At 42.3% G+C, this 18,213-nt stretch overlaps 1 protein-coding gene across 1 annotated transcript; it reads left to right on the plus strand.

The window, feature by feature from the left end:
* Window positions 1–2,025: 2,025 nt before the first annotated feature.
* pou2f2 (POU class 2 homeobox 2) lies at window positions 2,026–17,889 on the plus strand. The gene is made up of 15 exons (XM_022756610.1): window positions 2,026–2,172; window positions 6,695–6,760; window positions 6,899–6,933; window positions 7,541–7,591; window positions 8,473–8,592; window positions 8,803–9,138; window positions 9,928–10,033; window positions 10,128–10,219; window positions 10,357–10,506; window positions 10,608–10,749; window positions 10,892–11,040; window positions 11,368–11,565; window positions 11,741–11,973; window positions 13,402–13,470; window positions 15,932–17,889. Exons 1-15 carry the CDS (start codon window positions 2,115–2,117, stop codon window positions 15,972–15,974), a joined length of 1,848 nt encoding a protein of 615 aa, XP_022612331.1. The 5' UTR covers window positions 2,026–2,114; the 3' UTR covers window positions 15,975–17,889.
* The last annotated feature ends 324 nt before the right edge of the window (window positions 17,890–18,213 follow it).

Below are 18,213 nucleotides of genomic sequence, written 5' to 3' on the forward strand. Positions count from 1 at the left end.
TATTTTCTCAATTATGTCATTCATTGTTTGTCTTAAAAATGTCCAAAAATTGTGAAAAATGAGCATCAGAATTTCCAAAGTCCAAGATGTCATCCTCAGAGCTTATGTGGTCATCAGGTCACAACTCAAAGACAAATATTAGCTGATTAATTTCCTTTTGATTGATGCACCAATCAGTCAACTAACTGTTTCAGCTTTAAATCCAGCCAATTTATTAAAAATCTTATGCTTTTGTGAGTTTGTCGGAAAGATCTGTTTCAATCTCTCCAAAGTCTTTATACTGATATTGTCCTCATGGTAAATATATATTTACATTTCAGTACATTAGTGTTTGTTTGTATTTGAGGACAGATTTAAAAAAGATGTCTGTGTAATGGAGAGCACCCTGAGTGCACCGCCATATGCACTTCTTAGTGAGCGTCTATCCAGCAGTACATGGGGCTGTTGTAAATCACCACATAAAGTATTTATAAGGTTAAACTTGGGAACTCTGCTGCCGTTAGCTTTTGAATTAGTGAACTCAGACCAAGGGAGAAGGAAAGGGGAGGGAGGGGTGATCAGCCTCCTCTCCTCTTCTCTTCGAGGGATGGAGCCGGTCTGTTCATCAGAATTAGAGAATCAAGAGTGCCACCTTGTGGTGATCTCAGCCTACAGTCAGAGCAGCACATCGACACTTTCACATTTGAAAATCTAAGCAGTATTTCTGCTGAAACATGCTGTTCTGCTTCCTTGAGATCATTCGCCGACCTTAGTATTTTCACTTATTTAGGAGCATCTTAGTCTGTTAATCCTAGTGGGCGGCACTGATAGTGGTTCACATCTAGGTTATCTGCTATATTCCACTTTCATGCCTCATCTATCCGTCACGTGTAGAGATTCATGGGATTCCTGTAGGTTTCTGTGGTGTATCTCTGTGTGCAACCCACAGTGTGGGATGGTCAGTGGTACAGTGAGCCTTGTGACAGAGTTTTTCCTTCCGCTGGGGTAGACCAGAGCTGTGGCTGGCAAACTTAGCAGAGGATGTCTCACATCTTCTCTTGTTGGTGCCGACCTCCCTCAACAGACCACCTTACGCCCACTGATGTACTTGCTAGTAGCTACCCCATGAGCACAGATATGACCGAGGAAGAGATGGTCATGACTCATGGTAGACAGAACAGGCAACGTGTACCTGTTAGAATAGCTTAGTGTTGAGGAAAAACTCTGATCAGCTGAGTTTTGGAAATGTTTTGAAGGTAGACTGGATCATAAATCACACAAATGTATCACACACTCTTCGGTCAGAATGTCAAGCCTGCTGTTTTTCTCTTGCGTGTCTGAGTGAGTGAGCGTGTGTGTGTGAGTGGCTGTTTCCAGCCGCGCCATCACTTTCCATCGGTACCCGTCATCCCCCTCTTTTTCACCTCGTCTATCTCTTCAATCTCCTCGCTCACTCACTCTCCCACTCTCTAACCTCTTGCGTGTCCCCCTTTCTCTTTTTTTTTCTTTTGTATTGTATTTTTCTCTACTGTGTGTTGAGTTCCTACTCTTTTGAGGCTTACTTCCTGTTGTGTTGCAGGATGTGGGAGGTGGGGCTTGGGGTGTCATGTGTGTGAGAGAAAGAGAGGGAGAGAGAGAGTGATTGTTTCACGCATATGATTTAATACACTCCTCCTTTTTTGGGTAGAGACAGTCAGAGAGAGGGAGAGTGAGAGTTTTTCTTTTACGTAGCGCACACACTCTCACACAGACACAGAAATGACCAAGACAGCAGCAATAGCATCAAAGGACTTCTCCAGTATGTGGTTGCCAGGTGAGTGACTGTCTGTGCAGCCCTCTCTCTCTGCTGGCCTTCATTTACCAAGACCAATTAAGCTTTACGTGAGGGAGAGGGAACTCTGTGTGTGTGAGTGTGTGCGTGTGTGTGTGTGTGTGTGTGTCTGTGTCTGTGTGGTGTGTGTGTGTGTGTGTGTGTGAGAGAGAGAGAGTCGTTGTGTGTGTGTGTGTGAGAGAGAGAGAGAGAGAGAGAGAGAGAGGAAGAGAACTGTGTCTACGCTGTTGATTAATGCCACTGGGTCTAAGAAGCTCAGCTAATTAGAGAACATCAAAGAGCGAGAGGTGGTACGAAGAGAAAGATGGGGATGGATGGAGGGATGATGGATAGATGGACGCCTGTCGCAGCCAGAGGGAAAGGTCAGACACCCATAGCCCATAGCATGTCTGTGTGTGTGTGTGTTTATACTGAATACTGAATGCTAAAAAAGCTTGGGGGAATACAGTGGAAGTTTTTTGAAATGTCTTCTGAAACGTACCAGTGAAGAAAAATCAGTGTTGCAGCTTGTGTGTCTTGCCAGTGTTTTTCTATATTGTGATTATTTTTCTGTCGTTAGAAAACACCTTTTCTTTTTATTGCCAAGCACCACGGCACTAATACATTTATGTTCAGTTTATAGATATTCAGCTGAAAAGGTTTCTTCCCGTGCAACTGGTGAAACTGGCGCAAACTTTCTGTGTTTGTGTGTGTGTTGGAGATGTGGGTGTTGCTATGATTATTGCTTTGTCCATTTTTAAATTTGAATTTCACTGAATTCAAAGCACATTTTAAAGCAATCAGATACAAAGATACTCTTTTTTTTTTTTTCAAAAAAGGAAACTGTCATTCTCAGTATTTAGAAAATGATAAGAAGCAGGGTTAGCAGGGAAAGCAGAAGCCCTTCGTCCTTGTTTTGGTGGTCATCTCAGGCTGTGAGAAGTAGCAGACACAGTCTCAGCTGACCGACGACAAGTCCCAGAGAAAAGCACAGCACACTTAGCTGACTCACCAAATTATCAGAAATCAATTTTTAAATGTCAATTAGCTCATAATTCTCAGTCTTTGATGTCTTAAAATGGTTTCCAAAAAATGACATGTTTCTGTGGCAGTTTGTTTATCAAGGAGTGATTCAGGGTTTAAAAATCAGCAAGTCATTTCTTAACTTGATGTGGTCACTGCTGTGACCTTCTGTAAGTTACTCTGACCAGGGTGAGACAATGCAATTCAAACAAAGTGCAATAGTTCAGAGACTTAGAGCAAAAAAAAAAAAAATTAAGTTAAATCCATTTTTTTTTAAAACGAATCTTTCTTAGTAATAATTTGGCGTTTTGTAAAATTATATTTACATGCTGCTGTCTGAAGCCATGTTAAGCTGAATTGAACAGTTTGGCAGTTTTGCTAATTAGTGCAAAAATTAATAGAGAATAAATGAGGAATATTAAGAGTTTGCTTTGTCTACGGAGTGGCATTTGCACAATTTTAATTAATGGTCAAAATAGCCGTCTTGCCTGCGTGACGTACAACCTTATTCATCTGCTCAAAGTGCATCAATGCAACAAGTGGAAAATATATTTAACCACTAAAAATTAACATGTTTCTGCATATTGGTTCGAACGGTATTTGTCAGAAAGGCTCTTATTGGCACAGGCCCATGTTTGAGAAATTAGTATTTTATCATATTATTTAGTTTCTGTTGATTGGTACACAATCACATCTGTCTCTATTTCAGTAGCATTTGCTTTTATTCACTAGGTGTTTTATGAGCTCATATTTAACATTTTAAGTCCAGAGTGTCACAGACAAACCTGACAGACAACACAACAACAACATCCGTGGCATGGACTGTAACGAAATGCCACAACCTTGATGGTCATCCCGCTGCTGCTGTGACATCTCAAATTTTTCTTCAGCTTCTCACTTTATTGTTAGATTTTCTTTTTCAGTTCCAGGATTTCTTCTTAAATCCTGTCCTCATCTACTTATTCATTTATTTTATTTTCAAATTTTGACCTCCGCTCACTACTTCATCTTCACAGAGATGTGCAAAAGGCGTTGAGCTGGATAGTCGACTCTCTCGGTTTTAAGTGGAAAATGTTTTTACAATCAAAATCGGCACCCCTCAGCACGGCTTGGTTTTTGAAATCCGTAGTTAGTTGGTGTGATGGCTCCAGTTCCCAGACACCCCCCTTGGTGCCACAGTTGCGTCCTGAATCAGGAAATGGGGTGAGGGGTGGTGGGGGGTAGCGGGGTTCAGGTTGGTTGCATTGGAGTTTCATCTCAGCCAAAATACCCAGAGGAGAATAACAGAAACAGTCCAGACTGAGCACAGACACTGTTGTTCCTTGTTCCTTTCTGTTGCATCATTTATTCATGACACAGGATTATACAGCATTAAATTTGGTCTATTTAAGATACAGTGAGTAAGGTGTAGCACACTGCTCTCGCTGGGTAAAAGATAATCCCTGAGCTTTGCTGTAAGATTAGCATACGCTTTAACAGCTTAATGATGGATGAAAGAGACATAGTAATTAAACTTTGTACTTGTTAAAAAAAAGTTTCTGTAAATGCAATTCGTACCCGATGTGAAAATACAAAACAAGGAGCCACTGTTAAGAGATGAAGCCTCTTATTCTCATGCTTATTTAACCATAACTATACTGAAATTGTAAAAACATTTATAACATGTAGCTAACTCTGCTCTGTGTAATAAGTAAAATTAGTAGTGTATCTGTGTGTGTGTGTGTGTGTGTGTGTGTGTGTGTGTGTGTGTGTGTGTGTGTGTGTGTGTGAAAGATAGAGTGAAAGAGAGCAAGGGAGAGTGAGAGAGAGAGCAAGCTAATATTAATAGCCTCACTGACAGTAAGTGTTGGGTTTAGCACTCTGCGTTCAACCCAGTACAAGGGGAAGTCGGGAGGGGAAGTGAGAAAAAGACACAGCAACTTGATATACTGTCCCACCACTGTATTACTGACCACATTATCCACCACGCTACTGTCTGTAGGCCATTTTGAAACATGAATCAAATCACACCTTCCTTACAAACAAAGAGTACAGTACAAGAAAACTTCAGCTTTAGGAGCTCAACAATCTTCACTTCACCTGCTGATCACAAGATAGTCCAGTGTAAGAGAAGTGACATGTACAGTATATTATTAACTCTGTTGTGCATCGTGAGGTGTTTCCTTTCAACAGAGTTTTAAATATGTGCATCTTGAGGGGAAGATGCTGCATGTTGCTGCAGATTCAGTGGTTTTGGACATTGAGCAACATCGGACAGTTTTATGATTTTATTTATAGCCAAAACAGGCTGTAGGTAATGCTGGAATATCCACAAATTGACCCCAATAATAGATTAACCAGATATTTGCATCCACACACCAATTTAGCTTTTTTGCAGAAGTCCATTTATTTGAGGGAAATCCTGTGGTCAGCATGTGTGTGTGTGTGTGTGTGTGTGTGTGCATGTGTGTGCGTGCGTGTGCATGTGTGTGTCTGTGTGCACCCTGACCCCAGGTTATAATCGTGTCGTGACAGAGTATAGCTTTTCGAGATGATCGCCACTTCCCCCTTCCCCTAAAGACACTGCACGTACCAGAGTCAGCTGTTCTCACATCTGTTTCACTGAAACAAATGTGTTTCTGTGGCTCTCATCCGGGAGTGGCGCGTTTTATCTGTCGTATAGACTTTAATTATAAAGACAGCACTGGACTTTAAAACTGGCATCAGATCAGTGCTGGTCAGTGGAACAGGTTTGTAATCTTCTCCATGTACCACTGCTGCCCCCCAATGGTGAAAACCAGGTTATACCACTTTGTTATTGGCATTGCAGAAGGTCAAATAAGAGTAATTTCTGTATTTTGTGTGTTATTTTGATAAAAGCACAGCAATATGGTGATAGCGAAATTACCATTTGAGGTCGTGTCAGCGCTCTCATCTTCAACATGAGAAACAACAGGATGAAGAGAGGACAAACAAAGGGGAGAGGGGGGGGTGAAAGAGGAGAGAGGAAAAGGAGGAGGGAGACTGAGAGTTTATTATGCAGGTGGCAGATATAATTAGTTGGTCGTTGGGCAGATTTGCATGTTTTCACAAAAGGGAAGTAGCTGTGTGTGTGTGTGTGTGTGTGTGTGTGTGTATGTGTGTGTATGCACACATGCTTGTCCGGGAGAGAGAGAGAAGAGAGACAACAAAAAGTTGTCTTACAGTTTGTGGTTTCAGACGAATAAAAAGGCTTTTATAGTGAGATGATATTAGTGCATGATTAACAAAAACAAAACTACTATCACTACTACACACACAAGTATATATGTGCACAACCCCCACCCACACACACACACACACCGCACATTCTCTCAAAACTCCACTCAAATTATTCACATTCCCATCTTTCCTACACCCTTTTCTGCCAAAAATGCTCCATTCTCTTTGATAAATAGAGTCAAAGACTTACATTTTTTTGATTCCCTGCAGGGACTGTCCCAATCAACCAGGAAGTGATGTGGTCTTTGTAATGAATGACACACAACGTGAGACATTTTTAGTTGCAAAGCTCCCACGTAAACACATTGAGTTAAATTTAGAACAAGCAAACACCTTGGGTCAGCCTACTCTATGTTCAACCACTAATTGGAAAGAGTGAATGAATGTGGGCTGCACACAACCTGTGAATGATTCAGCTGCACTGTACAGCGTGTAGGCCTGCTCTGTGACCTGAAAACACTCAACCCTAACCTATCTAAGATCAACACCCAGGGCATCTTCTTTCCCCTCTCGTCATGCAGATTCTGATCGTCTGTTTCGTAAATGTCTATTATTCTGCTTCCGTCTGCTTTTTCTTGTCTAACACAGAATTAAGAGTCAGCCTGACTGACTGTTGTTTATCTGTGTGTCTTCCTGTTTCAGATATCAGGATGTCAAAGCCAGTCGAGGTCGAGAAAGTAGGGGCTGACTCACCACTGGAGGGCACAGGTAAGATGCAAATAAACACATCCACTTGTGGGTACATGTATATTGAATATAAAAAGTTGACCGTGCGTGACACCATATGTCGCATTTGTGCTCTAACACGCAATCGATTTCTCACTTTTTCCTTTCCCTCCCACGCAGATTCTGAGCGGAATGGACCTGAATCAAATCACCAGGTACATCTGAGTCCTGTGATTATTACGTTTATCTCCCACCTCTTGCACCTACATAACTGATCCGCCAAAGAAGATAAGATGAGAACAATAAGATGGCGTCAGATGTCAATTATTTTGGAAGTCTAAAAGTTTAAATTATTTTTTACTCTATTTTTTATCTGTCATTTTATTATTAATTTTCTTATTTGTTTTTTTGTTTGCTAATGTTATTCTAGCTTTTTAAATGTATTTTATCGTATCTCATTGTCAGCTTTCTTGTTTGATTTTCCCTTTTTTCTTTTTATTTATAAGTATTTTGATCTGCAATAAGCAGTATGAAAAGTGATATACAAATAAAGTTTGATTGATTGATAAAAGATTTCAGAACTGATAAACAGTCAAAGATATGATTTAAAGGAGAGAAGCAGCAGTTCCTCACATTTGAACAGCTGGAAATGGTGAAAAAAATCAATAAAACAATTAATCAAAATGATCAAAATTAATTAAAAAAATATTTTCTGTTGATAAATCATCCATTTTCATTAGAAAATAAATTGAATGCTTTTAAAGTTATTTTTGGTCATTTCTGATATGAAGTCATGTCTGTTTCTTCTCTTCTATGATTCAGTCAATGAAAGTCAATCCCTTTCCCCTGTCACCGACCCTGAGCAGCAGCAAGGTGAGCGCGAGAGGTGTGTGTGTGTGTGTGTGTGTGTGTGTGTGTGTGTGTGTGTGTGTGTGTGTGTGTGTGTGTGTGTGTGTGTGTGTGTGTGTGTGTGTGTGTCCATTATACTGAACTGCCTGTGCATGTCTAGGCCTATGTTTGTGCATCTTTTGTATCTTAACATCACACAATAGGTTTCTTGACAGTATAGCTGCCTCAGCTTTGAATTCATTTCTTTGCACTGAATTGCTCTTTTGTCGCGTTCGACGTTGAGGTTCATAATGTGTCGACTCTCTACTCAGTCTCGAATGTAAACAGATTCACAAAGAGTAGAGAGTATGATGGCACTCTCCCTTCAGAGAGCACATTCAGAACTGAAATAAATCTATAATGCTACAACACACCAAACAGTGAAATCCTCCTCATTTGCATACCACAGGAGATATGTAAATCAGTGAGCCGGAGGAGTCCCCCCCTCTGCCAGTTCAAACATGCCTGATCCTGGGAAAAAGAGAGACTAGTAGACTCGTGTCCTGAGACACGTTTCTGATCAGCTTATGAGCGTTATTTGAAATTACACATAAACTTTAAATAATCAACACTGCCTATCATGACCTTAAATAGCCAGGTAAGCCAATGTACTTGTCTTTGTATGTTTCTAATCGGCCCTTTTGACCAGTTGGTGTTTGATATGGTTTTTCTTTTTAGTGCAGATTTGCTTTTTACAATTGCATTACATTGGAAAGGAGCAGTATAACTACAATTTTGAGCAGTGCAGTAACGGAAATGTTTTGAGGGAAGAAAGGTGATTTAGGATTTATGTTTTGGATACATATTTGTTTAATTAAATCAATATTCCTCTATGTTTGTCCCTGTGTTTCCTGTCCTCCTCACAGAATAAGATGGAGGAGTGCGGCGAGATGTCCCCAGCCCTTCCTCCCTCTCACGGCCCGACCCCATCACAGACGGCCCTACAACATACACAGCTCATGCTGACCGGCTCCCAACTAGCAGGGGTAAGACAAACTTATGTTACATGTGCAGAGACACACACACACTTTGCTTTGCTTTTACCTTGCTTGCTTCTCTTGTGCTTCTTTTTGAACACTTTGTTTCCTTCTTTGTCTCCTCCTGCCCATTTCCTTCTATATTTTCTCCTCTCCTCTCCTCTCCTCTCCTCTCCTCTCCTCTCCCCTCCTCTCCTCTCATCTCTTTCTCTTCGCCAGTTGACAGCTCTGTTGCCAGCACAGCAGCAGTTGTTGCTGCAGCAGGCTCAGGCGCAGCTCCTGGCTGCAGCTGTGCAGCAGTCCAATGCAGCCCACGCCGCTCATGCTGCCCATGCAGCCGCCCAAGCCAATCAGCAAGCTCAGGCAGCCGCAGCAGCAAATCAGCAAGCCCAGCAGCAGCAGCAGCAGCAGCAGGCGGGACAGACGGGTCAGCAGGCTCAGTCGCAGTCCCAGGGACAGGGACAGAGCACACAGGAACAAACAGCCCAAAGTGTCCCTGTCCCACCTCCTCCACCCCAGCTTACCCTGTCCCAGCCAATCCAGCTGACCGCCCAGGTACTGACTGCCAATCAAAGCCACTTCCTGATGAGCGGGTTGATTGAGGAAACTGTATCAGGCCGCGGAACAATTCTTCTTGCATGTGTGTCGTATATTTCCTGATTCACAGTTTCCACCTTGCATGAATACACATACTTTCCCTTTCTTGTCTTCATGTTATTCAATAACAAAGTTTTTCCTCTTACTTGTATGTTTTCTGAACGTCCAAATCTGCTCCTCTCCTCAGCTGGAGTCAGAAGATAACATACTAACACGCTTTTCAAAGAAGATAAGATGAGAACAATAAGATGGCGTCAGATGTCAATTATTTTGGAAGTCTAAAAGTTTAAATTATTTTTTACTCTATTTTTTATCTGTCATTTTATTATTAATTTTCTTATTTGTTTTTTTGTTTGCTAATGTTATTCTAGCTTTTTAAATGTATTTTATCGTATCTCATTGTCAGCTTTCTTGTTTGATTTTCCCTTTTTTCTTTTTATTTATAAGTATTTTGATCTGCAATAAGCAGTATGAAAAGTGATATACAAATAAAGTTTGATTGATTGATAAAAGATTTCAGAACTGATAAACAGTCAAAGATATGATTTAAAGGAGAGAAGCAGCAGTTCCTCACATTTGAACAGCTGGAAATGGTGAAAAAAATCAATAAAACAATTAATCAAAATGATCAAAATTAATCAAAGTCAGAAGATAACATACTAACACGCTTTTCACCCTCAGACCTCTATCTTTCCTTATGAATTCATAAGAAATTATGAACACATACACTCTCTCTTGATTGGACAGGACATCCAGCAGTTGCTGCAGCTTCAACAGTTGGTGCTGGTGCCCGGCCATTCGCTCCCATCTCCTGCCCAGTTCCTCCTCCCACAGCCGCAGCAGGCTCAGCAAGGTGGGGACACCTCTCCCATCAGATATGGATGTTAACTTAAAATTTACTTTTTTTGTCATAACTACAGCTGATGATGTGCTTATTTTCCCATCAGGACTCCTATCGACACCAAATCTTATTCCGCTACCTCAGCAAAACCAAGGGAGCCTGCTGTCTGCTCCGAGTAGAATGGGACTCCAAGCACAGGTATGAGGAAACTCTCAAGCTTTAGTCAGTGGAAAAGGACAACCCAGTCCCTCTACTCATGATAAACAAACTTATTCCTCTCGCACTCTTTCTCTCTCGCTCTCACTTTCACTCCTCTGACGTCGTACCTGCTACAGCGCGATAAGAGTGTGGAGGTGAGCGGTGGTGGAGGTGTGACCACAATGCCCTCAGTGACCTCTCACCCCGAGGAACCCAGTGACCTGGAGGAGCTGGAACAGTTCGCCCGCACTTTCAAACAGAGACGCATCAAACTGGGCTTCACACAGGTACGGAGGGACACATGCAGGTCACACGTGTACCAAATGTTTCCTGTTCATAGATGTGTTTTGACTTGTCTACAACTTCCTTCTTTTATCTCCCCCATCAGGGAGACGTAGGCTTGGCCATGGGGAAGCTGTATGGCAACGACTTCAGCCAGACAACCATCTCCCGCTTTGAAGCCCTCAATTTGAGCTTTAAGAACATGTGCAAGCTGAAGCCACTGCTGGAGAAGTGGCTCAATGACGCAGGTGAGCTCTCATCAAAAATAACAGCACTCAGCAGTTAGTCTCGTATATGTTTACAGAACCTACTTAAATAGTATGGAAAAAGTATGGAAGTCTGACATTCAGTCTGTTTTTATGTTTGTGTTTGTTTGTTTTTCTCCCTCAGAGACTATGTCCATAGACAGTACCCTGCCCAGCCCCAGCTCCCTGTCCTCTCCCTCTCTGGGCTTCGAGGGGGTTCCTGGTCGCCGCAGAAAGAAGAGAACCAGCATCGAGACGAATGTACGTGTGGCCCTGGAACGCTCATTCATGACGGTAAAGACGATAAATAACCTTATTATTTGATTTTTTTTTTTTTAAAGTTGAAATTCATTAGAAATGAGAAAAAGCTGATTAAACAGGATCCTTCACTCTCAAATTACCTCACAAGCTTTTCTTGGATTGATTGATTTTTGGCCCAAAAAAACAAAACACATTTGTGACGGGGGCAAATTCATTTAGTAACTGAAGCTGCTTGATACTGTTTTTATGGAGTCATCTATGATTTATGTCTTGGTGTTTTTTTTAATGTTTTGAATCATGTGGCTGAAACATAGCGCTGATTAAATAAATCTAAGTTCCCGTCTCCCTCTCCTCCTGCAGAACCAGAAGCCTACCTCAGAAGAGATCCTGCTGATCGCCGAGCAGCTCAACATGGAGAAGGAGGTGATCCGGGTCTGGTTCTGCAACCGCCGGCAGAAAGAGAAGCGCATCAATCCCACCAGTGCCACCCCTCCCCTGCCCAGCCAGCCCCCCACTGCCCCACCAACGCACAAACCGCCCTGCTACAGCCCTCACATGGTAAATATCCAACCTTGACGTCCCTGATACACCTGTTAGTTTAATGGACACAAATGCATCACAGTCCTCAGGTCCCCTTCCTGTATCCTGAGTTCTAATGAATAAGTGGTTATTAACACGACCCTGTTATTCAGCTGTCTGTAAACCTGAATGCGTCTCTCTGTCTCTCTGCCAGATGTCCAGCCAGATGTCCAGCCAGCTGTCGCAGGCCGTTACCAGTCTCAGCAGCACAACAGTGACCACCATGTCCTCCGTCTGCCCCCTGACTTCCAGCCTCACCTCCACCCACCCCTCCCTCAGCTCAACCCACCCCTCTCTCAGCTCCGCACCCTCCCCGGTGACTCCTCCTCCCCGCAGCACGGCTAGCCCAGCCACTCCCAGCCACAGCACACTCAATCTTAACACAGGGTAAGACGTTCAGAACACGCCCTCTCCGCAGTGAGTTACTTCACAGCAGGTGTGGTGAGGGCAGATTTGGTGTCAATTCACCCTAATTATGAAGAAAAAAGCTTACCTTGCCATTCTGGTGTTTACGGTTTTAGACAGAGTTTCAACTTTCCCTCAAGTCCTATTTTTTCAATCTTTACACAAGAATTTCTGTCTCTGTTTGTGTGAACAAACGAGCACAACACTACGAATGCCTTCCAGGAGAGATGTCTGAAAACGTGTGCCGTTATGGCATGCCTGCTCTCTGAGGGGCACTCTGCTTTAGAGTATGGCCATTCAGAACAACTATAAACACACTAACCTTTCAGTGTAGCCGGATAACGTGTCAAACGAACTAGTTCTTTTCGAGCATAACGTGACGCTGAGATTTCTGCCTCCACTTCAATACAGCGGAGGTGAACTGAGTTTTGTTTGTGGTGTCGTTCGAAATGTTACATTTTAAAAATTCAAGAGCAACACCTCTCCTCTACTGCTTTCTGCTGATGAAATAGTAGAGTGCTGCTGGGATGATGTATTTTTGTAGGCCAACCCGGAAGTTAGCATCGCCCTGGTTCCCTCAACAGAAAGCTTGTAAAAGCATTAAGAAATGACAATGGGGTATTTATGTTGTTGAATATAATGTCTTGAGCTTGTGTTAACCACAAACCTTGTTTCAGGCATCTAACCAAAAACCCAAAGACTTCAGGATGAGGGAACCAGAGGTGCTAAAACTAATTTCCCAGGTTAAGGGCTCATTCCTGCAGCGCCCTATTAGCCCCCGTTAAAACTAATTTATCCAAAGTAATTCGTTTCTGTGGGAAAATAACATGTTTCTGTTTCACTGTTGAGAGCACCACAGACTAAAGTCTGTTCTTCCTCAGTGTGTTAAGGTTGGCTTCAAAAATCTCAGATTGGTGGAGAGATTGTTGCTGCAAAATCTTAACAAATTAAGCAAAACCTACAGTATCTGCTTTGTTTTTTTTTTGTAATTTTGGGGAACTGGCCCTTTAAGTATTAGGTCTATGTTTGCTTTTCATCTGAATTAGAATATTTTTGATTTAAAAATCATTGTTTCTTTGTCCTCGGTGGCCATCACAACTGAATAAATGTAGGCAAAACATTTAAACACACATTACAAACAGTTTCACTACACACAACCACATATTTCCATAAACACACGCTCACCATGAATACTGCACTGCGCCATGCTCGGTTCACCTGCAGTTTGTAGTTAAATAGTTGATACTCTACACACACACACACACACAGTAATTGTTTGTGCACACACACACACACATACACACACACACACTGATATCCCAGCAATGCCATTGGGTGCCACTGCTTCGCCTGTGCAGCAGTGTATTCTAACCCTGTGTGTGTTTGTGTGTGTGGTTCTTGTGTTCACAGCTTATGGCGTATGGGTAAAAAGAACGGTGACGTGTCTAACTACATCACCGATTTTGCTGCAAACTTGAGGTGAATACGACAGAGACACCTACGTGCAGATATACAGCATTGAATCATTGTTATCCTTGTATAATTAATGAACATGTTTTGATGTTTTATAAGATTTTTCAACATGATCTGTTTCTTTCCGCATGTCTAACCTCTTTTTTTTTTTATTATTATTAAACCTGTACAGCTTTTTATATGTGCAGGGCTGAATTTGCCCTCTGTTTGTCTTTACTGCCAAACCTGCTTTTTTTTTCTCACCTTTTCTCCTCTGCCTGTCTGTGTTCGTATATATGCTTGCACGTGTATGGTGCTGCGTGTGTGTATGTGTGTGCATGTGACACAACAGGAACACTGTGATGGGAGTTAACACAGGGATGAACCAAGCCCTCCTCGGTAACAATCCCCTGGCCACTATCCAAGGTGTGTGTGAGAGAGACATTGTAAAGCAAATGGGTTTATCAGCACCACTGACAAACAGAATGTAATGCAGAGGTTCGAGGTGGAGGTGTTCTTAATTATTGCATCTCTGGAAAAATCTTCACAGGACACATAAAAAACCAAAGAAAATCGTTTTTTAAGTTCTGGTGGCAGGTGATACATTTTCCTTCTCTCAATCACATACACAAACATATACACTCCTACACACACATAAATGCTCAAACTCAGCCGCATACTGTACATGACACATCCCCCAAACCCCCCCCCCCATACACACACACACACACACACACACACACACACACTCACACCTCCCTACACTTGAAAACAGTACAAGAATAGCACATGGAAAAAAATTGTTTACAATCCCGCAGAAGTGACCATCAAACAGTCCTGACCACCGTCAGCAGAGCTCATTTTTGATCATTCTTTGTGTTGATGAGGATGAGAAGGGGGGAGAGAGAGACGTTTTAAAAAGAGAAGTGGGATGGTGAGTAATACAGTTACGCATGACAGGTGCATCAAATCGCGCTGGTAGACTGCTGACTGGAGACACAGATGAATAGGCAGCTGCGGGTGTTTGCTCATCCACAGTGTGAAGCAGCCGAGGCAACAGAGTTGTGGACTTATTTCTCATATGTCGCCATCGACATCCATGAATCCATCCCATCAAGTGTGTGTGTGTGAGTGACGACGGTTACGTTACTGTGTGGGCTGTGTTTTTGTGTGTGCGTCTGTGCTGTCTCACTCATCTTTAACCTTTCATCTCTTCATTTCATCATTAGCCAAATAAGATGAGTGTTAAAAAGGAAAAGTCACCAAAAACATTTTACACACTTGTATACCGGCTTTGTTCTTCTTTGTCGTTCATTGAGCTGTTTTGGAGGATTTTTTTTCTTATTTTTATGTAAATATCTACAACTACAAAGGATTTGAGATCATAAAACCCTCAAACCATCAACAGTAAATGTCAGGCTTTGGTGTCAGACCTTCAGGATCACATTTTGGATTCACCATTTCACACCACTTTGCTGTTCAGTAGTCATAACCGAGAGATTGATCACTGAGGAGGCAGAAAACAAAACAGTTTCTTCACCAAAAGTAGCCACAAGACATTTTGCACTTCGAGTTGTAAACCAAAACTGTTTTATTGTTGCTATGCAATCACAAATGTGCTCACATGTACCATTTTCATAGTGAAAGAAGAAGCTCTCTATGAAACGTGTTTATAAAGGGGAAAAACAGCCACAGTTATCGACCTTGTTTCCATAACAACAGGCCATTTGTGTCCGCTTACTTTTACTGTGCTGTGTCTGATTCTACAAGATTAGCTTGCTACAGATATTAGACAATGTTCAATTATTACCACGGCCTTTCTGTCTCTATTGGCACTGTGTTGAAATGTGGTTGATGTCACTTTGTGCTTTCTTTGGAAAAGTTAAAAGTTTCTCAACTGTCATTCAAGTGATTCCCCCCAGAAAAACAATCAGGTGCATGCAGCACTTCTGACAGAATAACAAATCTTTTGGCACCCCGTGGCCACTCCCTGGGTTTTCCATCTAAAGTAAATGGTGACGGTAATTCTCCACCTACTTCTATTGAATACAACAGGTCTGGGCACTTTCTGTGGCTTGGCTCAGTGCTGTAGGAAATGATAAACATGAGTGGTGTACGATGAGGAAGGCTGACAGAAGGTTGATAGGCTGAAAAGATATTTACACACTTAACTCCTAAACAAACAAACACCTTGAATACGCTGGATATTATTTATTAATGACAGAAAAAGATAAAAAGAGAAAAACGATAACTTATGGAGAAAAAAAGGAGAGCAAGACTGTGCTTACATTTTCTTTGCATGAAGAGTTTGTAGGAAGAGGAGTAAGGAGGAGCTTAAAACAAAAAATTACCTGAGAAAGAGAAGGAAGAAGAATACACATGGCCCAAAAGATAATAGCAAAAGCAAAATAGTTTGTTCTGGAATAGAGTGAAAGTGTCTGATGGTGGAATTTCCTTTAACTTTTTTCCTCTTCTCTCTCTCCCTCAGCCCTAGCAGCCAGTGGTGGCCAGCTGCCTCTTTCCAGTCTTGAGGGGGGCAGTAAGGTGATTCTGGGGGCCTCTGGGGGCCAGGGAGCGGGCCTCGCCTCCTCCCTCTTCCTCAACCACCCCGCCCTCCTCCACATGGCCCAGAACCCCGGCGCTGGACTGGTCAGTGCCGCCGTAGCCAAAGCCTCCCATCCCTCCCCCTTCCCCTCGGCCAGCAGCATCAGCCCCACCCCTTGCTCCCCCTCCCCTTGTTCCAGCCCCGCCTCTTCCTGCTCCTCCAGCGAAATGGCACACAGCCCGCCCTCTCTGGGTGGAGCCAAGATTGAGTGACCACGCCAAGGGCCAATCAGAGAGGAGGAGGAAGGGGGAAACGAGAACCTCGCCTTTCACACCAAAGCTATCTCTTTCTCTCTCTTGCGCTCTTCTTCCGTTATTTTTTTGCAATGGCTCTCTCTCTCTCTCTCTCCCAGTCTTTCGATGCCAAAAATACACAGAATGAAAGAGGAGAGAGGGAGGGAAAGAAGTGAAAGAGGGGAGAAGGGGGGAAAGGGGAAGATTGAAACCAAAAATCTTTATCTATCAAAACAGATGGAGAGGAGGCAACGTGGGACCTTTTTGTCAATAACGTGTGATATCGACATGGCACCTCTCCACTCTTTCTCTCTGAAGGAAAACAAACCAATGACTCTTTGACAAAGAGACGGAAGAGACAGCAGAGATGCATGTCGAAGTGCATAAACCAAAAATGACAAAAGATAACTTTACTATGTGACAAAGGAATGGCGGCAAGGACAAAAAAAATGGAGAGGAGGACTGTGGTTACGTTTTCTTTTTTTTCTTATTACTTTGAAAAGCTGCGGGTCTGAAGGAAGAGGAGTAGGGAGGATAAGTTTAAACCAAAAATTTACCTGAGGAGTAGACGGAGGAGGAATACACAATGTCAAAAAAAAAAAAAGAAAAAAAAAAAAAAAGTCAACCATACCAAAATCCCAAATACCAAAAATACGGAGAGAAAAGCTTTATTCAAAGGACGTGTAAATACTGAAGCTATCCAGGACCAGGACTCTACTGCTACTGCTACTGCTACTGCTACTTACACATACACACAAACACATACACACATCAAGAGCCAATCCATCCTGCCATCTACTCATCCTGTCTGTGTCAGCTCATGTGTGTCTCATAGGTTTTCATGCTAGATATTTTGGATGATTTTGTAAAAGCCTGTTACTGAGGCAAAAGCTTGTGATTGCCAGTTCTGCTGTATCTTCATGCGTCTTATGCGTCATTAGTCTCTTTACCTACCTCTGGTTCTAAGAGCATAGAAAAGCTTTCCTCTCTCCTTTTTATTTCAAATTCGCCTGACAGAGTCTTGTTATTCAGTATCTATTTTTTACACTTTGTGAAGTACAGATGGGATTTTTTGTATTATTATTATTTATTAGTGTCATTTTACAATCCAGCTCCTATTTATTGTCACACACTTTTTTAGTTTTACAGTATAGGATTTATATCATCATCATTGTCATCATCTTTATCTTCATCATACATATTTGTGTCATCAACGTGCATTTTGTCTTGAATGTGACTCTTCTGCAGGAACAGAGATGACGTAGGTGAAAAGATGTCGTCTCAGTCCTCACCAAGTGCCAGTAGATCAGAAATAGAGTTGGCACTCTGCAAGTTGATTTCAAGGTGTGAATGAATTTATTAAGACCTAAGCATGTGGCATTTTGTGCTCTTAATCAGACCACTCTTTTCCTCACTCTTAAAGATAACCCATTATCAGTGACTCCATGGCTAAATGAACATGCCCTGGAAACTTCACACACTGAAAATGACGTTTGTTAAGAGTGGCGACCATTTTGAAAGTATGAAATAGGGCTGTGATTGGAGATTTAAAGTAATAAACATTGAGACTGAAGGCTAAATAAGTCAATAAAGCCAAGTTTAGTCACAGCTGGCTCTCATTCCTGCCTCGTCAATCAGCATAGACGCCGCGACACCTGTCTGTCTAGACATGTTTACTGATATTTGTCTGTTTCCATCATCACTCCATCAGTCACATTTCACTGTCATTTTCCACCTCAGACTGCCATTAATTCTCAAATAGAAACCAAAGCATTCTCAAGGCCGGCCTCGTCTTTAAGAGCCTCAGCCCAGACATATGAACACAATAAAGACACCAAGGGGGTGGGATGCAGCGGGGGCTGAGAACAGGACATTACCACTGGAAGCCCCCCTGGTGTAATCCCCTCCACCTGGCCTGTCGCAAAACCCACG

Source organism: Seriola dumerili, unplaced genomic scaffold (assembly GCF_002260705.1).
Source record: "Seriola dumerili isolate Sdu_G_001 unplaced genomic scaffold, Sdu_1.0 BDQW01000258.1, whole genome shotgun sequence".
Taxonomy (NCBI): domain Eukaryota; kingdom Metazoa; phylum Chordata; class Actinopteri; order Carangiformes; family Carangidae; genus Seriola; species Seriola dumerili.